We start from the raw sequence: 26290 nt of genomic DNA, 5'->3' as shown, positions 1-26290 counted from the left end.
TGTTGTAACTATAATTTATTCTGAAGCAATATTCTCCCCAGTGTTCAATCAGCTTTGACATATTTAAATATGCATATTTGTGATTTTAAAAAAATGTATTGAATCATTTGAAATGTAGGATATTTTCACCTTTTATAAAGGGAATTTTCCCCCTAATCTTATTAAATAAAGGCTCTGCTTCAGGTTTCATTCTATATTGTTAAATTTGATCAATACATTAAATTAAAATAAGACAAGATAAGGGCTGTTACCAATCAAATAAAATAATTTACACTGAAAAATCACAACTACATTAAATAATGTTTTGAGATTTGTAGTTTTGAATAGACAAATACAAATGTTAGAAAGTATGTTTAAACATGAAACTAAACCTCCAGTAGGTGGCAGCAGGTGGCCGTCTTAATGAGTGAGCCATTGATTCGTTCATTTAAACGATTCATTCAAACACTGTTCAGTTGCTGTGAGACGCGTTACGGTTCTGCTGTGAACGATTTTCGCTGCTGAAATAGAACAAACACACTCAATATTGCATCTAAAATGTAAGTGACTAAGTGAATGTTAATGTAATGTTTATGGAACCGTCATATGAAATCAGAGTCACTTTCTGTCGTGATTGTATTCAGGAAACAGCTTAAATGGCTCTAGTGTTGTAATTTCTCCTCGAGAGGCTGCACGAGTGTCAACAGCGCAAACTTGTTATCGTCATTTCATCATATATTATTATCCACTATCGATCGCCACTTACACTAAATTAATGCACAATCATTCTTGCATTTTGGTGATTCGCTAACGTTAGTTTATTTTTTGTTTTAATCAGGCCCTTGTCCATCGGGCAAGTAAAATTCTCTTTCACTTGTCCCAGACAAGCGTTAATGTCGAGCCCTGAATCAGTTATATTAAAAAAAGTTCTGGCTAATCCAAAAATTATAAATGGCAGTGAATGGCTGCCCAAATTTTGAAGCCCAGAAAAAAAGTGCATCTATCCCAGGGCTTGACATTAACGCTTGTGGATTTTTCGAAGGGACAAGTGAAAGAGAATTTTACTTGCCCGATGGACCTGATTAAAACAAAAAATAGCTAGCGAATCACCAAAATGCAAGAATGATTGCATTAATTTAGTGTAAGTGGCGATTGATAGTGGATAATAATATATAATGAACTGACGATAACAAGGTCGCGCTGTTGACACTTGTGCAGCCTCTAGAGAAGACATTACAACACTTGACCTGTTTTCCTGAATACCACCACGACTGAAAATGACACTGACTTCACATGACAGTTCATAGCAAAACAATTAATTAACATTCACTTAAATTAACATTCCCTTAAAGTCACTTACATTTAAGAAGCAATATTTAATGTTTTGTTCTATTTCAGCAGTGAAAATCATTCACAGCAGAACCGCAACAAGTCACAGCAACATGTGTGTTACTGAACGTTTGAATGAATCGTTTGAATGAACGACTCAATGACTCACTCATTAAAACGGCCACCTGCTACCACCTACTGGAGGTTTGGTTTGATGTTTAAACATTATTGGTCTATCCAAAAATACAAATTTCAAAACATTATTTAATGCAAATTAAATTTTTCAGCGTAAATTATTTAATGTGATTGGTAACAGCCCTTATAGTGTCTTATTTTAAATTAATGTATAGATCAAATTTTACAATATAAAATGAAACCTGAAGCATAGCCTATATTTAATAAGATTAGAGGGGAAATGCCCTTTATATAAAGTAAAAAATAATAATTAAAAAATTCACAAATATGCAGATTTAAATATGTCAAAGCTGATTGAATACTGGTCAGCATATTGCTTCAGAATAAATTATATTTAAAACACACACACACACACACACACACACACACACACACACACACACACACACACACAAAATATCAAACTTTTTTCCGGACAAGCACATGAACATGCTTAATGTCAAGCCCTGTATCCATTATAAAAAATAATCCAGAAGGCTCCGGGGGGTTAATAAAGGCTTCTGGCGGACCGCCCTCAATTTACGAAATAAGTGTAATGCCTCTCAAAGTTCAAAAGGTTTACGCCACGTCCGACGTCATCGTCGCGGCAATTACGTTTTTTTTTACACCATGTCCGATGCCGTCGCTGCGCCAGTTGCGTTTTTCTTCCCCTCTACATCCGACAACATCGCCGTGCCAGTTACACTTTTTCCGTAACTTTAATACGGAAGGCCGTCGCGCCAGAAGCTACATATTTTACATTATAACTTTTTACATTACAAACCCATGGATTCACATCAGAATGTCTTTATTAACCCCCCTGGAGCCATGTGGATTACTTTTACAATGGATGGATGCACTTTTTTCTGGGCTTAAAAATTTGGACTGCCATTCACTGCCATTTATAATGCTTTAGATTTTTTTTAAATATAACTCCGATTGTATTCGTCTGGAATACACCTAGTATGTCTTGAGGGTGAGTAAATCATGAGGTAATTTTCCTTTTTGGGTGAACTTACCCTTTAATAGTTATTTATTTTACCTGTATCGATTCAAACTCACATTTAATAATTTTCAAGGAGTTTCATGAAACTTATCTGTATCTGATGGCGATCTGAGAGAGAGACCATGCAGTGAAGCGAGATGTAGTTTCATCCGATCCGTAAACCAGTTCAGTTTCTTGTCAAGGAGCAATAGATAAAAACATTTAAAAAAAAAAAAAAAAAAAAAAAACATTTTATAGGCTTATTGACAACATGTTGCAATGTGTACACTGTACAATGACTCAATGTGATTTAATTAGGGCTGAATACTTCAAATTTCACAATTTGATATTATTTAAATTCATAAAGTTAATATTTACCAGAAATTGCAGCAAATATAGTGAAACGGCTGTCCACCTCCAACCATTCGAACAAATAGACGGCGCGAGTTGTTGAGAGCTCCATGAACCCCGCGAGGTAAAAGCGTGTAACGTTAGGAACTCTGTATTTCAACGGCTCTGGGAGCACAACACACACACACACACACACACACACACACACACACACACACACACACACACACACAAATATAATTATAAAACAATATAATGTCATAAATACACTTTGTAGATGAGGTTAAACACGTAACTTACTTTGTGTTATCTTGGTTAAAAGTAAACTCCATGTCTGCACTGCACGGTGAGTCATGTCCCCTGTGAGAAAAATTTTGGCTCGTTTAAACGCGCACAGCATATAAGTTACATATTGGTATAAATCAATAAATTATGAAAAACAAATGGTAAATGAGATAAAACACTTACTTTATAATATTTCCCTGTAAAAAAGTTCTCTCGCCTCAGTCGCCTGTTTCTATCCTCCGCTCTGCACCGCGAGTCAAAGAAGATATCTCTAAGTTTAGGTGCGCACGGACACACACACACACACACATACCATCCTACCACAATATAATGTTATAAACTTCATACTGTTAATGAGATAAAACACTATGCCGGTGTAAACACTACTCATTTGCTCAGCATTGCGATTGAAGGGAAATGGCGTCTGGTCTGTCAGTCGGTGGGGGAGGGGATACGTGGGCGCGCGCATACAGCACGTGCATTTCCTGGATGTACATAATTATCCTCTCCGCCAGATGGCGCTGTTTTCACTAGCCGTGTTAATACAAAAACTCTTTACTCATTGACTCCTTGAATTAAGACTTGGTTTATATGGTGTGGAATGGTACGTATTAAATACGGTAAGTTAAATAAATGTGCTCATATCTATATAATTAGAGTGTTGTATATAAATCAGCTGCACATAGTAGATTAAGTTTAGTTTACTGTAGTTAAATAAATAGACTAAAGTATAATTGGAGTAAAATCCAGAACAGTTCAACTTATGTTTTTAAGTTAAAACAACAATTATACTTGTTCATTCAACAGAAAATCTAGTTTAGTTATTTCAACATATGTTTTTGAGTTAAAACAACAATTATACTTGTTCACTTAACTTTCAGTCTAGTTGAGGACAAGAAAACTTAAAATGCCTTGTTGTCTGGACAATCTAGTTATCTCTACTGAAAAAAATTTGTTGAAATAACAAAATCGCAAAAAAAAAATTTACAGTGTACTTTTGTTACATATTGTTGTTTACCTACTATGTAGAAGGGAAACCATTTACAGTTTATGGCAATCTTTTGTTGAAATGGTAAGTATCTTTGCCTCGAAATGTAAATGCACAACTCTTCTCAATGATACAAAATGAGTTTCAGATGTGAGGATGAAGATCATGCCTTTTGTTTGCTGTTGGCTCTCAGGCACTCATATTGTTGTCAAACAGTGAATGGAGATTTGCATATCAGATGTAATATCCACAATTGGCAAGAATGTGATTTGTGTATGGAAACATCTGCTTTAGTCCAGTTTTCCATCTCAGTTTTGGAGCAATTGTGCTGTAAACCAATTTATTCAAAATGTTCAATGCAACTCCAGAGGGTGTGTGTGGGTCACATTAGCCACAAAGTTGTTTGTGCATTAAATATAAATAGATATATCAATAAGAAATGTTGAATTATTTCCTGGGAGAACACTGCCAGTTCTGTCAGGTAACATAAAAAGTGTGGTAGCATCTAGATTAACTGCTTTTATTCAAGTCAAACATTGTTAGAAGTGATATAACAAAGCAATAGCAGCTTAAGGTAATTGCACCATAGCCAAAAACATTTTTTAAAGGGGGGGTGAAACACTCAGTTTCAGTCAGTGTTATGTCAATCTTGAGTACCTATAGAGTAGCATTGCATCCTGCATATCTCCGAAAAGTCTTTATTTTTTTAATAATTATATAAGAAAGATGCGCTGTTCTGAGTCTTTCCGAAAAAAGCTGAGCGGGTGGGGGCGTGTCGTGTGAGCGGAGCTAAATAATGACGTGTGCTCGCTGCTGCTATGTTGAGTCGAGTGTGTCGTAAAGCTGTCATCCCTAACAGCGGGAAAAAAACTTTATTCAAAATAAAAATATGGCTTTTAATCAGATACAGCCATACATCTATGATCCGGAATCAGACCCAGAGGCTGCCGTTGAACAGGAGCAGCAGCAAAAACGACTAGAGCAGGACGTCTCTATGTGGTACAAGTTATACACTAACTATATAATATGCTTAGCGGCTTGTGTTATTTACATATTTATACTTGAATTATATCGTCGTATTTTTGTCTTTGAAGGTGTACATGTGGGAAGTGCAGTTGTGCACGTGTGTTTGTGTGTTTAGGCGTGGTTTGTGTAGACAGTAAGCGGACTAAAAAAAACACAGACATTTGAAGCAGTATCACTCACCCTTCTAACGTTGGGACCTTTATCGTTGGGACTGCTCCATCCTTCAGCATTAGGCGATTGGGAAAATCCGGCGTCGAGCTGGGCCTTTTTTATGAAACAGTCGGCACCGAAATGCAGCGAACAGATATAAACATTCGCGCAACTCAGTTGCTGATCCGGAAAAGCAAATTACATCCACTGTTGCCTTAACGCGGGGTTTTGGGGGAATCTGTGCAGGACTGTCTTGGTCTGGCAACCAAAAACGCACTTTTTTGGTGACATTGTTATGTGCACATCACCTGTCCAGCAGCCTACAAGCCAGCGCTTTGATGGGCATAGCCTGTTACTTTCGCTCTCTCCCTCTCTCTCTCTCACGCTCTTCCGGTAGAATTGTCCGTAAGGCCCATACAAGGAAATTCCGCCCCCATTAACGTCAAAGGGGACGCATGATCTCAAAAAACTTGCCGAAACTTATGACTAACCGGAAGTAGTATTTTTGACAAAGAAATACTCCCATCAAACGTCCACCTTAACTTTTGAAACTTTGTCTATGTTTAGGATGGGATTCCAAGTCTTTAACAGTGTAAAAAGATCAGTATGCATGAAACAGCATTTCACCCCCCCTTTAAACCATTTTTAAATAGTGTAGTATAATTTGTGTAATAAAACATTTCTACTATGTTAGCATTAAACATGAGTGTTTCACTCAAGTATGTGAAATGTTTCTATTAAAATTACATTCACAATGAATCAAACTAAAAAAAAGTATTTTGATTAAATTGAGTTAAACAAGTACTCAAACTTAAACTAAATCCACTAGACGCTTACCCTTGAGCTTGCGTAATTATGGAGTGTGATGTGTAATGATTTAAGGGAGTTTTGTGGCATCAGGGAAGACTTCTAGAAAAGGATCTTATTTATTATTTAAGCTTGCTGTCATGCCAATAATAAAAAAAGAAATCATGCAAACCGACTTGATTATGAATATAATCTGAGTACACATAATCTGTGTAAATAACCACGACAAATAAAAATTAATTTGGAATGTGTTGTGAAAACATGTGAAAGTCGTAGTATGAACTGAAAGATTTCAAATGGCTCGAGATGGCAGCAAATCTATTTTATTCTGTTTTTTAAATGAAAAAGGCAGGGTGAGCAGAGTTCCCTCTCCACCTACTACAATATGCAGGACATCAATAGGGTACACGATCTTTTGCTTGCTGTTAAAGCCAACAGAAAAATGATGAGAATAATGTGAACATAAGTGCTGATTTTATTTTATTTTTTTGTGGAGAATGAAATCATACTGCATCGTCAGCTGCTGCCATCATCAAAAAGTCACGAGAGCTCATAAACCACTGTGACTGTGAATCAACCTCGTGTGGCCTTTCAATATCAGGGGTGGGTGATTCTGGCAATAAACAATGGCCTCTTATGAAAGAATGAAACTTCTTATGAAAGAATGCCATTTTTGGCCATAAAGAGAATGTTGTGGATCATTCTCAGTGTGACGTTCCGTTCCGTCTGCGCTGACAGGAAGACACTTGGAGATGAGGAGGCATTTGTCATTGTTAAAGTGCAAAAGTGCCTGGGCAAATAAATCAGAGGATTTTGTGCACAATTTAAAGCTGCTTCATCCCAGAATAACATTTCTTAACTGTTACATGAGAACATGTCTTCTGAACTTCCTAAACATGTGCTAAAGTAAACGTTTAAAACTTCCCAGGTTATTTTCGGCTTTAAAAAAAAAAGGGGGAAAAAAGACTAATTTCGAAGCATGCACACTTCCAGTAACATGCAGTGACACAGATGGTGCGATCACAAGTAAGGAATAATTGACTCTGGGCCATTTAATTATTCAAAAAATAATGGCTGAGGTGGTAATGCGGCCACAACGCGAAGCAGCCGCTCATATTACGGTAAACCACACATCAAAACACTGTTCAGTGATGTATTTCATGCCATTTGTTAAGATTTTGTCCTTAAATCGCTTTTGTGTTTAGGATTAATTTCTTACGCATTTCATCCCAAGCCCCCGTTGTTAATTCCAAAACATCGTTTAAAGCTAGTAATGTAGGCTTGAGCCACTGATAGCAGACTAATGCAGTTATTAGAGAGAGACAGATTAAGTGTATGTGAATTAGGCCTACTTTAGACTACCTGCATCTCTAAACAGAGTTCGGCAGCAGCGTCACTCTCTCTACTAATAGCAAAACTGTTTATCTGCTCCAAGAGCAGCACTGTTATTTACCGTGCAAGTGATACATTTTACATAGCTTTTAAGTTGTTAAAATGTTTTACTTATAAAATCGTCACAGCAATGCTGTCAACATGTTTATGTGCGAGTGTGTGTCCATACTGCATGTGTGTGGGAGTGGGAGACAGCGGGTAGAAAAACCGTATGTGCTTTCCATTCATAATAAAATGCAATTTTGTGGCAAAAAACATGGAATTAATGTGCCTTTTTTATCCTATTGTTCACTATTCTTTGCTTGGTGAATGTCATTGTGGGTTTTGGTTCTTTGCTGTTGTTGGCTGTAATGACCTTTGAAATAACAGAAATCATTTGGCGAAGTGATATGGAATGATATGGATAATGTGGTCAAAACCTGCCTGGAACTACTTTAGCCGTGTGTTTCCCTGAAAATAAATTGCACACTTTAGAACGTTTGTCAGCTAATCAGACCGAGGTGGACAGACTTGATAATAGTGTATAATTTTCTCACTCAAACCACTGCCACCAGCTGCTTTTGCTACTGATTGCTTTTAGAGGGAAAGCTGCCCATAACTGCTAGTCTAGGATCTGTTTTCTTAGTGTTAACAGCTCATTATTATCGAAAGAGAAGTGTCAAAAGATCAAGTGTGTTTCTGTATTTGCGTTCATCAAATGATTAGAACATGTTTTCGCTTCAGTTAGAAATGTAGCCAATCAGAGACATGTTTGTTGATTTCTACAATGCAATGGCCAATCACAGGTGTTGAAGTTAGAATCCACTCACCGCTCGACTGTTTGTGCAGTCCTGAGTTCTGCATGAGAGCTAATCCTCCCCAAGTGTGCATATTATGTAAATAAGAGCACTTGTCAGCTTCACTGATTACTGCAACGAACTGTGTGAGATCGCGTTCATTGAATGAGTGACGGCTTTTAGTGATTATAAAGGCAGCACTCTTTGCACACTGTCTAGGTGAAACAAAAATAATAATCGGCCTATATTCAGAATTTGAATACAAATTGTTCTGTCCATTCTTGATAAGTGAAGTAAACAAAAATCGGTAACACTTTACAATAAGGGTGCATTAATTTGCATTAATTAATGCTTAACTAATGCACCGATAATCATGAGTTAATGTATTATTAATGGTGAACTAACCCATTTGTTAATGATTAATACATCAGCAACTAATGAAGTTGATGAAGTGATTCATAGATTAAGTAATCATTAAATTGTTATTAGATACATGTCATAATGTATTAATTCCTTAATAACATATTATATTAACTAATAATGTAAATTAACGTTTTAATTACCACAAGGGGTCAAAGCAATGCATTTAACTTCCAGTTGTTTTAGCCAATGATTTATAAAGGTATCATTATGTTATGACTTTACTTGTTGGGGCACATGACTATTAACTAATTGATTATGTAATATGTAATTGAGGTTATGGGTTTTGAATTAATTTTGAATTAGTTAATAGTCATGTGCCCCAACAAGTAAAGTCATAACATAATGATACATTTATAAATCATTAGCTAATGATTAATTAAAGCAGACAACTGGAAGTTGAAATGCATGGCTTTGACCCCTTGTGGTAATTAACACATTAATTTACATTATTAGTTAATATAATATTTTATTAAGGAATTAATACATTATGACATATTTAACTAATAACAATTTAATGATTACTTAATCTATGAATCATGTAGAATCTTCATTAGTTTCTGATGTATTAATCATTAATAAATGGGTTAGTTCACCATTAGTAATACATTAACTCATGATTATCTGTGCATTAATTAAGCATGAATTAATGCATAATAGTGCACCCTTATTGTAAAGTGTTACCCAAAAATCTGCACACTGCCGTTGCTGCTCCTAAAGATTTATTTAAAAGACTATGTTTCGACCCAAAGGGTCTTCTTCAGACAAACAACAAGCACAAACAGGTATAATTTGTGATTCTTGACAAGTGGCCTCTCACACGCTTCAGTCGTAGGCTGTAAAACAATATGAACGTAGTGTCCGTGACATCAGCATCTATAAGATTCCGATGAGCCGTTCTGAAGCGTAAAGTAGCGACGAGCTGGCCGTTTCCATCTTGGCAGCCCGTCACCCCTGGTTAAAAGAAAATGGGCAAAGAGGTATGACGTGGGCGGAGCTAAGGTGACGCAATGACTAATAGACAGCAGACAAACGACAATAGATCGGTCACTCAAGGTGGCCACGGCCTTAATTATGCAGAACTTTAAGGCTTTATACAGTATAATGTAAACGAAAGAGTTATGAAAAAAATGTATCCCCCTCACAGTTGTCATGAATGGCAAAATTAGCCATATAGACCAAAACCACAATATGTACCAGGCAGGTTTTTTTCTGCAGTAAAGTTGGGAATTTTAACATGGGGTTCAATGAGATTCTGCTCCTTTCTGGAACCTGACCAGTCAATGAAATGCAGTTTAAATTACTTCCGTATTGGCTTTAACAGAAACTGGGGGAGGTTGCCGGTTGCTTGCTGCGCCATTCCACTCCACGGACTGGATACGTGTGCTTATTCACTCAGGTGAGCCTCCCCGAAGGCCCTGAGTTCCTCCAGCACTGTTGATGCCGGCACCAGAGTGCATGCCCAAATGGTCGCAGCCTTCATGTCAGGCTAGGTGCCCGTGTGCACGGTTCCCACGCAGGACAACCTTCACATGTGTATTCTCCACGGTAAGTCTCCTTGAGCTTGTGTCTTCCCATGGCAAGACCTTGCCACCCCTGGGATTAAAAAACTTTTTCCACCTGCGGCTGGACACTCCAGGTTCTTTCGTATGCAGCCCATATGTGGGTCATACGTGTATTTCTACGTCCTCCCTACGGACAGGCACTGTGATTGTATTTCTCCAATTGGGATATGCCAGTATACCTTGGTAGCTGAGCTGGCCCCTCGTCATGTTAAACTCAGAGGCAGGGTGCTCAGGTCAGGTGCTGGCGTGATTAGACTGGGACCGTCAGTACTAACGTAAGTCTCACTAAAGTGTATTGACTGAAAGGGACCGTCTTGGTTACGTATGTAACCTCATTCTCTGAATGAAGGAAACAGAGACGTTACGTCCCCATGTCACATCTGCTGTACTGCTGGTATGGTCGGGGTGGTCGGCCTCGGCACCTCAGCATGTAACATAAATGCATGACTGCTATGCAATGTCGTTTATACCCACACAGTGGGGCGCATGGGGCAAATTCCGCAGACCCATGACAGTTTCATGTCATTGGATCATTTTGATTTAGATTGAAGGCAGCAAAAACCCCATTTAGTCAGTAATGACGTAACGTCTCCATTCCCTTCCTTCAGGGAACGAGGGTTTTTCACAAACTTTTCACAATATAGTGTATATATATTTTTCTTCTTCTCTTTTATTACATTTGAACTGCATGCATGTATTTCCATATAACAGAAAGAACAGGAACAAGTTATTTTAAAATTATTGCAATTTTAGAGTGTGCAGAGTTCACAACCAGGCCTTCTGTCGCCATGCCAAATGAACTCGATTTTATTTTCCCAGACATATCCTTAGAAACAAGCAAAGTCACTTGATCAAAGAGTCACTGACCCTTCCTTATTTAACCCAGCAGGAAGACGTTCAATGCCCCCTAAACCAGACACAGTACACTACACTCCATACTACATGCATTCAATCAGAAAAAAGAACAATGAATGGTAGTGTGCTGGTAAATTTTAATTTTTCTTTGTTACATTGTAATCATATATTTAAGTACTGAGTAATATTGGATAATAGGGTTTGGTTGAGGATTAGTTGCATGCAATTGTGCATAATTTACTGTTATTACTATAGTAAATACATGTAACATATGTAACAAGGACAATGTAAAATAAAGTATTAATTTATAGAGTTAGGATTCGGAATTGGGTTGGTTTAGGATTAGTTGCATGTAATTATCCATAATTTATAGTAATTACTATAGTAACTACATACACAACATGTAAGCTCAGAACTGGTTTCTTTGGATATGCTGCTTGCTTAAAAAAAATAAAAAAAATAATATATATAGATGCAATGAGTGTTTACTAGCCATGTCCCATTTTTCTGCATTTCTCTACAGTCTTCTTTGTGCAAGTATGCCACCAAGTGGCTAAAAGGCTTTATTGCAGAATGGCCAAGTTCTTTCTGTACCAACTGCCATAGTTACCAATACCGTGTTAGATTAAAAATGCGCTCCTACTGTGCTTCTTCTTCTGCTTCTTTTGTTAGTCATGAAAGCCATTAAAAGTGACAGTATATATTTTATATATATATATATATAGGAAAGGTGGAGACAATAATAGGGGCCCAGTAAATCCAGTAGTTCTGTTATATAGTTCCCTACTCTTATGAATCATTATAGTATATACATTTGTATGCTTGAGAGTTAAATGAAAACCACAGAAATATGTATAGTTAAAAAACATTCCAAATCTCATCTTGCCTCCCTAAAAATAGTTTATTCTAATGGTTTTTAGGCCAAATAATTTCAGATCAGTCAGCGGCAAACAGAGAGAGAGTCCCACCCTAGCTAGTGAACAGGACCAATGCTCTGAGAACAGTTGAAGTTAGAAAAACTCTCCCTGAGACTAACTAGAAAAATCTAGGTACAAATAACGCTCTGAAAAAGAAAGGAAGGCTAGGAAAAACGCTTAAACAAAATTTATTTATTTGTCTGTTTTTTTTTATCTTGTAAGAAATTCTTATTAGCTGCTTTGGACCTGATGCGGGCCCATCTTATAGGCCCACTGTGTGTTAGTATTAGTGGCGTTGGGGGCCCGCATCATGTTTTTTTTTCAGGGGGCCCAGGCCCACAATTCTAGCTACAGCCCTATATATATATATATATATATATATATATATATATATATATATATATATATATATATATATATATATATATATATATATATATATATATATATATATATATATATATATATATATATATATCACTCTCTTACTTTCCAATAATTCAGTTAATGCTGTGAACCCCATATAACCATTTGCTCCAGCCCACAAGACCATCACCATCATAACAGAAGACTTCTAGAAAAGAAGATCTAGTCATTGGCCTGCTCTCTCTCTCTCTCTCTCTCTCTGTCTCTGTCTCTCTCTCTCTCTCTCTCTCTCTCTCTCTCTCTCTCTCTCTCTCTCTCTCTCTCTCTCTCTCTCTCTCTCTCTGCCATGAAAAAGGTAATCCTGTAGTTCACAGAGCTCGCCGCACCGAGAAGACCGAGAGTTGAAAGAAAAAGAGACTCTCTCAGAGAAAGAGAGTTGGAAATTTAAAATTCACAGTCGTGTTACTTTGAAGTCGGCACAGCCAAAAGCTAATCAGAGAAAGCTGGCATGCTAGATTTGGCAGGATAAAGATTTGTGATTATGTTTACTGAAACCCAGCGCTGGGTCTCGTACCTCTAGGGCTTTAATTGAGTTCTCACAGCAGGCTGCCAACAGCAGATGATATGAAACATAGAAAAATCAGGCCTACAGTAGAGATCTGTTTTGGTAGAATATGCCTCTCCTGAGGTAAACAGGCATATTAGAGCCTCATGACTCTTGTCTCTTGTTACCACATCCACGCCTTCTTGTTTTTACTGTTCAAAGACTTTGAATATTACTCCCGATGAGCATTACACAAGTCTGTTTGTACAGTTCTGTTATTATTCAAAAATGAACTTTTTTTAAATGGAATTTTGAATATGATTGTAGCCCACTAAACCAGTCTGAATATTGTATTTATTGTACAAAGTGCATTAGTGCCCATCAACTTTTTCAACAGCCTTTGTTCTGGAAGTAGCTTCCATGGAGATTTTTAACATGGTGCAAATGGCACAGAAAAAGGGGAATCATTTCAGGAGTTTTGAGGTTGTTATCTGATTGGTTGAATTCTCCTGGATCTTTGAGAGATGTGTGTGTCGCTTTCTTTAATGGTCCATCTCAAACAAAGCCATTGTTATCTAAAACCCCTTTATGGAAGAAGAAAGCCATCATGTGACAAACAGTTACAATGAGTGCTAAATGGATTTTCAAAAGGATGTAAAGTTCACAGCACCCTTGTAGCAGTAAACTTGCACAAACGTCTTGAATGAAGCAAGAGAGAGACACACGAGAGTTGGAGGGAAAGCAGGGAAAGGAAATGTTCTGCTGTCGGAGGAGCTCCTCAAATTGAAAAAAAAGAAGCTTTTTTTGCTTCGCTTTTTCCTTACTCATCCGGTGTTAAAAGGGCCTAACCACAAGGTCTACTTCAGCGTAATGGTAACTTCGACACAACACAACGCAACTTTTAAACGTCAAATATAACATCAAACTTTAACAGGTCTTTCCCTTTACGAAAAACACCTTAAACAGCACTTAATTGCTACATTTACACCTCTGATCCATCTCTGCAAAGCATGCTGGGAACTAGAAATACACTCCTCAGTTGCAGTCAGTGCAACAGAAATGATTCATGACGTCCAAACAAAAATGGTGTAGGTTAACTATACATTTTTATGAATTTAATTTAATTTAAGATAATAAAATTAAGTGAAAATGGCAATTGAGTAAAACAATGCATCACCCATAAAACACAAAAAAAGGGGTGATGAATTGAGAAATCAACTTTCCCTTGAGCTTTTTTTATACAAAAGGTCATGGCAATATAAGAATATCCTGTACGTTTCAGAGCTGAAAACTTCCTTTTTAATCAAAGAAAAGCTTATAATATTAGGAATGTGTGATACTTCATTATGTTTGAAGAAGTTCCAGCTCATGTGGGGAAGAACGTTTGTGTGTTTGCTTCATTTCACTGCGGAATCGTGTGTAAACAAGTCTAAAGTGCAGGATTTGCACACACAATGTTGCACTTTCTATATTGGATCCGACAGGAATGGTGCAACAAACTTATGTGAATAAGTGGGGCTTTACCAGACCAAAACGTACGCCCGTCAGCAGAAATTATTTTTGTGCGACAATCGTGTGTGTGTGTGTGTGTGTGTGAGAGCTTATAATATCGACTGATTGTGAGGTTGAGGGCCATGTAAGACAATCATTGTGTTTGTTTGATAAGGACAAGTTGCAGTTTTCAAAAATAATCTCTCCCTCGTGTGAACTGAACTGACAGGGGCATAGATATGACAGGAGCTGAAGCTCATTAAATATGCACATTTTATCCAATCCTAGCCATGGTGTATACTTCTAAGTCTCCAGTGCGTCACACACATCAAAACCCAGCGTTCAGGAGAGTATAGAAAATAGGTTATTACTTATTAATTATGTTTTTGAATGTAAAAAAAACACACAAACGTCATTAGTTGACCTCAGACTACAGTATAAAAAAAGAAAAAAAAGCCTGCCTGATGAATTTGGCTTTGCATCAGGCATGTAAAATTATTCTGCAAAAAAAATCATTCCCCTTCCTCTTTTTTTAAATGTAATTTTAATAAGCTGCTTAATTGGTCAATTTAAACAACCAGCTTTAAAGATAAAATAATAGCTTTATACTCAATGATTTTGTTGCAAGAGGGGAAAAAGATAACCAAAATCCACCAACTGAATATTATATATCTCCCTCAAGTATCATATGAAATCAATCAAAGCATATATCAATGAGAGCAGAGCTAATGTTATTTTACCCTGGCGCTGGCTGGAGGAGAGCAGTTCTCTCTCATAAGCTCATTTATTCTGGAGAGAAGACAGCTTGCACTGTAACAGGCTTTCCAGAGTGACTGATGAGTTCAGCTGAAAACAAACCATAAATCTGCTTGTAGAGAAATGTGAAGTTATGGCATCCTGACAGCATTGAAGAAAGTGCCAGATGTGAGTTTGGAAAAATGTGGCATTCTTATGATCCTTATGCATTCAAGCTAAGCTTTCAAGGCACATTTAGTTTGCAAAAACAGTCTAATATCAGCATACCTTATTGATATGCAGGGAGTATTTTTTATTTATTTATCTGATTCTCATTAAAGGTGGGCTAAGTGTTATTTCAAAACTGTTTTAGAAAAAGGACTCGGGCTGAGTGGTATAACAAACTTGTAGCCAATCAGCAGGTAAGGGGCGTGTCTATTGATGGTTAGAAGAGCGCTCGCTCTCTCTCAGTGCACGTCATTATTCAAAACACACGAGTCACACATGACGGACATTAGCCGATAACTTGCTAATTTGCTTGAATGTGCTCTTGTGTCATGTTCGCTTGTTAGTCCATTTGCTCACTTCAGCGATGATGAAGACCCGTTCATTTCCACACCATATGGAGCGTCTAAATCTCCTCACTGAGTGCTTCAAACATCAGCTCACAAAATGTGTCCGACAAGTAAGATACAATACTCCTAATATATGTTTTTTTCCTCTTTTCATGATCTATGTAACCCTTATCCGGTCATAATTGTAATATGTCATTAGCTGGACTGTCTTGTGTCTAGCTAATGGCACTGGCTTGTGTTCTATCGAGTTGTTCATGAGAATGGTTTGTGTTTTGGGATCGCTATAACTCTAATCTGGTCATAATTGTAATATGTTCGTTAGTTGGACTCTCGTGCTCGTGTACTATCGAGTTGTTCATGAGAATGGTTTGTGTTTTGGGATCGCTATAACTCTAATCTGGTCATAATTGTAATATGTTCGTTAGTTGGACTCTCGTGCTCGTGTACTATCGAGTTGTTCATGAGAACGGTTTGTGTTTTTGAAATTGCATAATCTCTTGATTAGGTAGTTCATTTGTATGAGTAATTAATTCAAGGCCAATTAGAAAGTATGTTCTATTTAGTTTGATCTATATAGTATGGCCTAACAGCGTCAGATGTGTGGTGTCACTGCCATTCACAAATCCTTTATCTCATGGGATAGTAATCTCCATTGTATGCACACTTCAGAATCTCGCCAGAAGTAGTAGGTCATCCGGGTATTGCCTGCTCTTTTAGGAGTACTGTGAATTCGGACATCCTTTGTCGAATACTGTTTTTCACCTACTATATAGTAAGAAAGTATGATTTACGATGTAGCCTTTTGGATTCACTAACAAAAAACAGCTCATAAAAGGATTTTGTTGGATTTTGATTTACTAATAAAAAATAAAAGCTCATTTTTTCATGAACTGGATTACATTGGTCGAACTGTATGTGTTTGACTCGAGCTCATCGTCTTTTGATTCACTGGCCTGGAAAGTTGGCAAATCCATTTACTACTTCATATTCAAGTGTTCATTATGTCAAATTAAAAACTCAGAACCATGCTTTTTTGTCTCCAGCCCAGCCAATCAGATCGGAACTGTTGGAATTGACATTTTTATGTGCAATATGTATTAAGAAAACAAGAATAGAGCCATCTGAGACCAGCATATCATTAACCCAGTAATGAGTGCTCTCTTCGTAAGAGTCACCTATAGAGCTTTTGCTTTAAAATTAAAACCAATTACTGTGCGGCAAAACAAAAAACAAAAGCAAAAAAAAACTGAGAATGAGTGAAAAGTAGAGGAGACGTTTAAGCCTCAGAAGGACCTGGAATAGAAATGAGAATAAACTAAGGGTGCTGATGAGCCAAAGTGTCTCTGAAGAATTCTCTTCTCTATTACGGGAATCGCGATGGCAAAGAGGCTTAACAATATTGGTTATGGGATTTGAAATTATCTAGGGACAGGCTGCTTTTATTAAGTATGAGGAGGGAGTTATTAGTCTCTCATATCTCTCTTCACTGTGCTTGAACAAAGGTGCCCTTCAAAATCCTCAGCCCTCAGCTAAGAAATCTATTTCTGTACACATCTAGCTTTACTTGTTCACCTGGAATTTACATCCTGAAACAAATTAAGAAGTGCCTGTGCAATCTTTTAACTATATTTAGCTTAGTCATTTTGGTTTCTCTCAACCGGCCACCCGCATTAAATCCAAGGCCCTGATGCTACAGGACCACCTAAACACTTTCCTTCAGCTCCCAAACTTCACACAAACACATTAATTCGGCCCTGCAATCTCGAACTGAGGCTTAAATTGGATAATTATAGAGGCCTGCAGCAGATGACTGGAATCATGTATCATTATTAAGGATTCAGAGAGTATAATGCACCCAACAAATCATACAGCCAAAACAACATAATTATAACACTGATCTCAGAAAGAACTGAATATGATATAACATTAATAACAATTTCCATGGGTATTTAAATGGCTAGTTCACCCAAAAATGAACATGATCCCATGATTTACTCACCCTCAAGTCATGCTAGGTTTATATGACATTCTTCTTTCAGCCAAACACTATCAGAGTTATATTAAACAATATCCTTGCTCTTCCAAAGCTTTATAATGGGAGTGAATAGTAACTTTTTAAAGATTTTGTAGCCCCCAAAAAGCTCATCAGTTCATCATAAAAGTAATCTATACAGCTCCAGGGTGTTAATAAAGATAAAGGCCTTCTAAAGCGAACCAATGCATTTTTGTGAGAAAAATATCTGGTTTCCGGTAACATTTAACACGATTCCGGTGGAAGAGTGACCTCTGACCTGACGTATGACGTAAGCTGTAGGGGTAGAGTAAGCTCAGTTGAGAGTAGACACCTCTCATGGTTCAAACTAATAGGGCTGGGCAACAAACTCAAGCTCCTCCCACTCTAATTTGTGACCTGTGTTTTGTTTTGCTCTATCCTCTGCATTTCCACATTCGTCAATAGGTCATACATGGGTCAGAGGTTACCCTTCGAACCTGAACTAGACTTGACTGACATATGGCCATTACCAGAAGCCAGCAATGAAGCCATTACCAGAACCAGAACCTAAAATGCATCGCTTCGCTTCAGATTACCTTTAATAACCCTAGAAACTTCTGGATAACTTTTATGATGAATGGATGGATGTCCTTTAAAATCTCCATCAGTATTCACTCCCATTAGCTTGGAAGAGCCAGATTTGTTTTATATATATAACTCGGATTGTGTATTGGTGAAGGAAGAAAGTCATACACACCTAAGATGGCTTGAGGATGAGTAAATTATCATTTTTGGGTGAGACATATGGATTTGGACATTTAAAAACACACAGAGCACTGGCCAAAAATTCTGTCATAATTTACCTAAATATCATTCATATATTGAAATATGCCATGTGAAGATGACAAAATCAAGTCCTGCCCTACATTTGTTCTTGTTCAAGAAGCCACTTCATTCGGAAATGTCAGAAGAAAAGATTATTGCGACATTCATCTAATGCTAACTTTAACTTTAAATGATCAAATTTCGATGATCAAAAGAATAGTTCTCCAAGTCTTTCTTGTTTTACTATTGGCTTCCTGCTTGCTAACCGATATGAGATGCTTTGTGGTACAAAATATAGAAAGGAAATGTCTACAGCAGAGAGAGAGAGAGAGAGAGAGAGAGAGAGAGAGAGAGAGAGAGAGAGAGAGAGAGAGAGAGAGAGAGAGAGAGAGAGAGAGAGAGAGAGAGAGAGAGAGAGAGAGAGAGAGAGAGAATGGGCAGCGAACTAAACTTACAATGGAAGCACTTTGGCCTTAAGTAATTAGATAGGTAAATCAAAAACAGCAGAGCTGGTCTGTGTTTGTTAACCCCATTTTCAAAACTGCTTTACTCCACAAAGTGCTGTGCCTGTAAACGTTGGCATGAAAGGCACTTACGATCAGTCAATTACTATAATGTAAATAACAGTTACATAAAATCACTGTGTAGCATATCAATGTGCAAGGATGTATTAATGTGGACTCTCTTCTAGGGTTGTGCGATAGTAACATCTACAATAATATACTTGATAAGCTTCCACATCTTTAAAACAACCACTTTGTTGTTTTAAAGATGTGGAAGCTTATCAAGTGTGTCACTATGGCCAAAAACTGTTTAAACATACAGTACTGTGCAAAAATCTTAGGCACGTTAGTATTTTCACCCCCCAAAAAATTTTTTAGGCCAGTTATTTTTATATTTTGCAATAGTGTGTCAGTAGGTAATATCAGTTTACTTTTTCAAACATGTATTTAGCCATTAATTGTAATCATCCATTCCAGTGAGATTTTTGTATGCAGAAGGAGTGTGACAAAATCTTTTTGATCCACACGGAGATTTAATCTCGCCATCATCGAGTCCGTCTGTGATTACATGAAGACACTGGAAAAACTGAGACAAAATCCACAAGAACTGCAACAACATCTCCAAGACTCTTGAAGAAACCCTCCTGCAAAGCTCCCTGAAAAACTATGAGCAAGTGTACCGGGACAAAAGCTGTTTAAAACGCAAAGGGTGGTCACACCAAACACTGATTTGATTTAGTTATTAGGAGTTCATTCATAAACAAAGTCTGTTTATGACATTATTTTTGAAAGCATTATCACTTTCCAGCATTTTTAAAAACATTTTGGGGGGGTTGAAAATACTAACATACCTAAGACTTTTGCACAGTACTGTACTTTAAAATATCTTTTTTTCTTTTTTGCGTTCCACGGAAGAAATAACGTTATACAGGTTGGATTGACGGTGAGTCTGTGGATTACACAGTTGCTGTCACAATGGCTTTGTTGACCGGTATACGGATCCTCCAGGTGACCTTTGCTTTTACACTCCATATACAGAAAGGCCAGGTATGAACTTGCCATTACTCCCTGAAAGAGCAGATTGGGTCCTAGTTATTGCTGTTCTGTGGGCAAATATATAAAATGTCATAAAGAGGCCTAAAAGCTGCGCTCTATTAAATTTGAATGGATTATCACATCTAATGTTACACTCTCTACTCTACTGCATAGTGTTTTATTGACAACCATAATTTGCAGGCATGAGCAGAGTAGTCATAAAGCTATTATTATTATTATTATTATTATTATTATTATTATTATTATTATTATTACTTACAATGATGTTATTCAATTGTTATTTTGAATTAATATTAAGTTACTATTCGCAGCAGTGATGTATAACCGTTTTTCTGTGTATCCAGTCGTGTGTCGTGTCTTACCTGTGCGGTTTTCTGCTCTTCCCAGGTGAGCTGCCGTGTTTCTGCACATGTGTGAAGGGTCTCAGAGTGTTCTTCAGCAAACTGTCCTCCTCCAGCCTCAGCTGCGGTATAAGGTGTCCAAACGCCATCTATCCAAAACTACTGTATTTCCGTGCCTGTATCTCCTTTAGTTCTGGGATGAACTGAGCAGAAACCGGGGATAAATTTCTAGTAGTGCAGCTGTCACTCAGAGCTCTCTAGATTAGAGCTCGCGCTGCAAAGAGGAAACTGCATATTTTTTAAGTCCATAGCGGGATAATAAGTGATGAAACGGTGGTGTGGTGCTCTGCTGACTCCTTCATCAGCGGTTCAGAGGAGAACACTCTATCCATCCGCCGCTCTCGGGATTACTGGGACAATTAAAGGAGAGTGTCATGCTGCGCTCACCGACGCGCATGCGTGTCTGCTTCAGGTGCAGCGAACTTCAAGGCTATGAAATTAAAGGCCGTTTTCTTCTAGAAACCATATGGAATTAATTGGAATATATTTTTGAGTGACAAAAAAAAAAAAACACCAAAAAAACACAACATTAATGCTTTTTTGGGGTAAATTCATTGTTCAAAAAATTCTTTTTTTTTTCTTTCTGTGTATAAATAATGTAACAAAGGTCATACAATATCATGCCACTGAAATGAACAGAGCCAGATGATGGAGCATTTATTCCCAAACACCAACAATTAAAGGAAGTGTATGTAAGATTGTCGTCAAAACTGGTACTGCAGTCACTTTCAAATGACTGTAGAGCAGTGTATACCCCTCCCCCTGATTTGAGGTTGCCAGATTGGCTGCAGGATCAGCAGGAACATTTGTAGATCTGCAGCTGTGCTATCTAGAGCAGATCTGGCAACCCGGATGCCCAAACACTACTGACTTTGTGATTGGTAGATAGGTGGAGGGCGGAGCTTCAGACCAAAACACAACATGTCAACATCAGTTGAGGGCTGCAACAACTTTTAAATTACAATATCCTGGCCGGACTACTGTTGTCAGTGATAGTAAGTATTTGACAGTAACATGATTTCTTAATGTCTAGTGACATATCAGGGCCATTTTATGATTAATTGAAATACATATCTGCTCCTTTATATTTATATTATAATATTTTTTGCAAATGTAAATTCATTTTTAAACTTTAGGTCATTTAACATGAAATCCATGCAAAAGTTTTTGCACAAGATAATAATAATAAATAAATATAATAATAAGTAAAAAAAGAAAGAAGAAAAAGTAATTATTTCAGGCTGTCAAATGGTAAAACAAATCCATGAACTTGACACGCATGGACAAACACAACAAATATATTTTTTACTACACAATTTTTTTTTTTTCTTTTTTTTGATATTCGATATTGATATTGAGATATTCTTTTGTAAACTAATTATAAGGTACTCATATCATGCATTCAAGGTGTGCAGGAATTCATTTTACTTACATTAAAATGTACGTTTTACTTGATGCTTGTGCTGCTGGACGTACTGTATCTAGATATAATACAATAATAAAAAAGTTTGTAGCAAATGTTTTTTGCCAAGTTTTCTGTAATGCAGCTTTCCTTCCACACCCTTTCCCATCAGTCACTAACCTCAAAAAGTATAATTAGGGTGAAAATTTCAATGTACTTTCCACAATTGGGCCACAGGTCTCTGGTGACAGCTCATTTAAACTGAGCCATTAATCTTTAGAAACGTAAGATTTGAAAGAAGCCGACCCGCTGAACTCAATGAGCAACTGTATTTCCCACATCTGACAGAGTTGCATTCATTTACTCTCGAGAAGCCACAAAAGCATGCAGCTGAGAAGTGAGCTTTGTTGGCGTGTAGGTTTTTAAAAGGAGGATCATGCAGAAAGGCTGTTAAATATAACATCCCATTAACTTCTCCATTTGACTTTATAGCTGATGCATAATTAGGCAGCTCTACAGACGGTGAAATGTGCTTTAATTTGGGTCACAAAATGTGATCTTCATCATCTGAAGTGTCACATGAGACAAGAGAAATGAGATTGAAAGAAGGAAGTGTGCAAAAATACATGCGGGCTATGTGAATATATGCCAAACAGAAAGAAAATACAGTCAATAGGCCTATAGTTGTTTGAATGTAATGTTTCATATGATTTACAATAGGCAGTTTTCTTAGTCAGTTTGATGTTTTATCATTAAAGGGGGGGTGAAACACTCAGTTTCAGTCAGTGTCATGTCAATCTTGAGTACCTATAGAGTAGCATTGCATCCTGCATATCTCCGAAAAGTCTTTATTTTTTTTATAATTATATAAGAAAGATGCGCTGTTCCGAGTCTTTCCGAAAAAAGCCGAGCGGGTGGGGGCGTATCGTGTGAGCGGAGCTAAAAAATGACGTGTGCGTGCCGCTGTTATTGGGTTGAGTCGAGTGCGTCGTAAAGCTGTGTCATCCCTAACAGCGGGAAAAAACTTTATTCAAAAAAAAAATATGGCTTTTAATCAGATACAGCCATACATCTATGATCCGGAATCAGACCCAGAGGCTGCAGTTGAACAGGAAAAACGACTAGAGCAGGACGTCTCTATGTGGTACAAGTTATACACTAACTATATAATATGCTTAGCGATTTGTGTTATTTACATATTTATACTTGAATTATATCGTCGTATTTTTGTCTTTGAAGGTGTACATGTGGGAAGTGCAGTTGTGCACGTGTGTGTGTGTGTGTTTACGCGTGGTTTGCGTAGACATGGTTTTGCACGGCAGGCTAGTGTTTACATAGAAAGACATGGAATAGTAGCGCATTTGAATGAGGAAGCGCGCTTATTTAGTTCAACATATTTCCCCCCCCTTTGTGTATTGTTGTTTGGAGTGCTTTTACAATACACAAACATAAAGTTACACATATAGTGGCCAGCTAAACAAATGTACACGCACTACACATCGCATGCTCCATTGATCAATTAACTATACGTGATCATGTTTGGGCTACTTGATGAGCATAGGCAAAAACACAGACATTTGAAGCAGTCTTACTCACCGCCTGCGGTTCTAACGTTGGGACCTTTATCGTTGGGACTGCTCCATCATTCAGCATTAGGCGATCGGAAAATCCGGCGTCGAGCTGGGCCTTGTTTATGAAACAGTCGGCACCGAAATGCAGCGAACAGATATAAACATTCGCGCAACTCAGTTGCTGATCCGGAAAAGCAAATTACATCCACTGTTGCCTTAACGCGGGTTTTTTTTGGCAATCTGTACAGGACTGTCTTGGTCTGGCAACCAAAAACGCACTTTTTTTGGTGACATTGTTAATTTCTTGAAGTCACATCACCTGTGCAGCGCAGCCTACGAGCCCCGCTTTGATGGGCGTAGGCTGTTGCTTTCGCACTCTCTCTCTCTCTCTCTCTCACGCTCTTCCGGTAAGGAAATTCCGACCTTTTAACATCAAGTGGACCCATGATCGAAAAAAACTTGCCGAAACTTATGACTAACCGGAAGTTATCCTCCCATCAAACGTCCACCTTAACTTTTGAAACTTTGTCTATGTTTATTATGGGATTCCAAGTCTTTAACAGTGTAAAAAGATCAGTATGCATGAAACAGCATTTCACCCCCCCTTTAAGCATTTAAAATACATGGAAATCTGATAATATTTGGAGAAGTTGTGGCCATTTAAAGGTAAGCATTTAGAAAAGTTTACAAGGGAGAAAACGGCCTCTAAAGGTTGTGCAGTTCTCACCTGTTCTCACCTGCTGGGAGTGACAATAGGGCTCATTTACATCTCATTTAGATAAGCCATACCCCCTGTAAAGCTGCATGGTTGCATAGCAACGACAGACACAACAGGAAAAATCAGACCGCATACTATTAATAATAAAGGATAGCAGATGCTAACATTGCCATCTAAAAGCCCATTAGAGATATTTGGCAAGTGATATGACGCTAACGATTACAATTAAAATGACTAATTTACTCCTCTAAATAGGTAGGTGTGGGAAGGTCTAAACATAATGTGTACGTGTTCTTAGAATGATCACAAAATGATAAACGTTGCTGTTTATGGAAACTCGCCCCATACGAAACAGAGAAGTATTCATGCAGATCTCGTTGCCTCCAATGAAATAAGTCATTCGGGCACTCTCTGTTTGCTGGGGTCTTCGTGCCCTGAAAAAAAGAAAAATACACATTGTCCAATTTACATAATCATATTATTTGCGATCTACACAACACAATTGTGTTTCTTTTCTAAATGGGAATTCTTTGCTTTCGATTAATGTAATTCTTTTAAATGTGCAATCTACTAGATTACATTGTTTGGGGTAAACGTGAACCAAACAGGTACTTGAACATGATTTTTGCTGAAACTGTAGTTCCCAGCATGCTTTGCTTGGGACTTGACGAGAAGAGTACAATTGTTGAACTTAAGTGTTATTTTATGTGTTTTTTGGGCAAAATTAGATAAGGGGGAGACTTCATATTGTTTAATAGTGTTTAATGTTTAATTATGTTGGAATAATTAGAACCATTAAAATTATACTGGGTTACCATAGTGGAGAAGAGCGGAGCGATTGCGGACTGAGACAGCACATGTCATTAAAGAGCATTTCATAGCACTTGGCATGTTCATTATGGGCTATTGCTGACTAACAGAATGAAAGCTACAGTCTTATTACTCCGTCAATTGATCACAAAAACAGAAGCTTGTGATTTGATTAAAGAGGAAGGGTCTCTAGCCCCCCTGTGCATACCACTGTTGTTAGGGAACTATTAGCCTGGATGCCAGCCGAACTTAGCCCCGCCCACAACATTTTTAGGTCGGGCAATTCATATTCTGACTAGAATTGAGTATGACCACGTCAGGCTAGGGAACTATATTAACATCATTTTGCGACTACTCAATTGGGTTACTTAAAAATTACTTCATTCCATGATGTTGAAGATATGTGAACTATTACGTTTGTTTAACTTAATTGATTCACGTGGAATCGATGTACCTGATTAAATCCAACACACCTTTTTTTCAGTGTATGAAGCTGCGTGAAGTATACATATGAAGTACCGAGGGAGCGAGTGTCTGTCCATATAAACTTCACGAAGTGGAACACACTTCAAAATGGTGGCAGGGATTCCCCCGAGCTGAAGTGCTTAGGGAAGTTTGCAAGTGCTCATCTAAAACTGGAGTGGAACGCAGCCTGTGAGATCCTGGGGCATGGCACTCCTCTGATTGCTGAATGTGACTCACCTGCTTCAAATCTTCTCATTGCAGTGTTTAAACCCTGGTTCTTCAGCTACTCATCGCCAGATCATTCAGTCTGCTTATGTGGTACTACGCTAAGGCCTCTCAGTAAAGATTGTGTTTTTCCTATTCCTTCTCTGCTTCAGGTTTCTCTTAACCTGTATTCAGCCTGCCATGCCCGGCCAACAAACTTATCACTCAGCTTTACCAACACATGCACCTCTGGCCTGTTGGTCTCCACCTCAGTGATCTTCACCTGTTATGAGGAGACGGATCTCACGAAAATGCGTATAAATAGTACGAGTTTGCAATCTCGTGGAATGTATACGCCAAAATGAGTTTTGTGGCGTGTTTATGGTACGCGGTTTTTCGCGTGCATATGAGACGCACTTATACATTCCACGAGATTGCAAACTCGTACTATTTATACGCATGACCATGAGATCGTGTTGGTTATGAGACCTGTGCTACCTCATTTCTGGCAATAAATGACTTTTTTTTGCCTCACATTTAGGCCTCGTCCACACGGAGACGTGTTTAGTACGTATACATTTTGTACCGTATCAGTGTTCCGTCCACACGGATCTGGCATTTTGGGAGCATGA

General features: G+C 37.8%; 1 protein-coding gene and 1 long non-coding RNA gene across 4 annotated transcripts in view; both read right to left on the bottom strand.

Moving 5' to 3' along the window:
- The window catches only part of gramd1bb (GRAM domain containing 1Bb), a 214759-nt gene extending 193960 nt beyond the window's left edge, over nucleotides 1-20799 (bottom strand). For all 3 annotated transcript variants that reach the window (XM_067420124.1, XM_067420126.1, XM_067420125.1), the window contains exon 1: nucleotides 20450-20799. In XM_067420124.1, the coding sequence (XP_067276225.1) occupies nucleotides 20450-20577 (128 nt within the window). In that variant the 5' untranslated portion in view covers nucleotides 20578-20799. The remainder of the gene's footprint in view (nucleotides 1-20449) is intronic.
- Nucleotides 1621-3563, bottom strand: LOC137043316 (uncharacterized). Its single transcript, XR_010898445.1, has 4 exons — nucleotides 3287-3563; nucleotides 3119-3178; nucleotides 2846-2983; nucleotides 1621-2661 (listed from the first exon to the last, which is right to left on the bottom strand). It is a non-coding gene; the product is annotated as an uncharacterized lncRNA (long non-coding RNA).
- Nucleotides 20800-26290: the final 5491 nt, after the last annotated feature.

This window comes from Pseudorasbora parva, chromosome 16 (assembly GCF_024679245.1).
Source record: "Pseudorasbora parva isolate DD20220531a chromosome 16, ASM2467924v1, whole genome shotgun sequence".
NCBI lineage: Eukaryota > Metazoa > Chordata > Actinopteri > Cypriniformes > Gobionidae > Pseudorasbora > Pseudorasbora parva.
The sequence above is the reverse complement of the archived record's forward strand: the minus strand, read 5'-3'. Positions and strand labels throughout refer to the sequence as shown.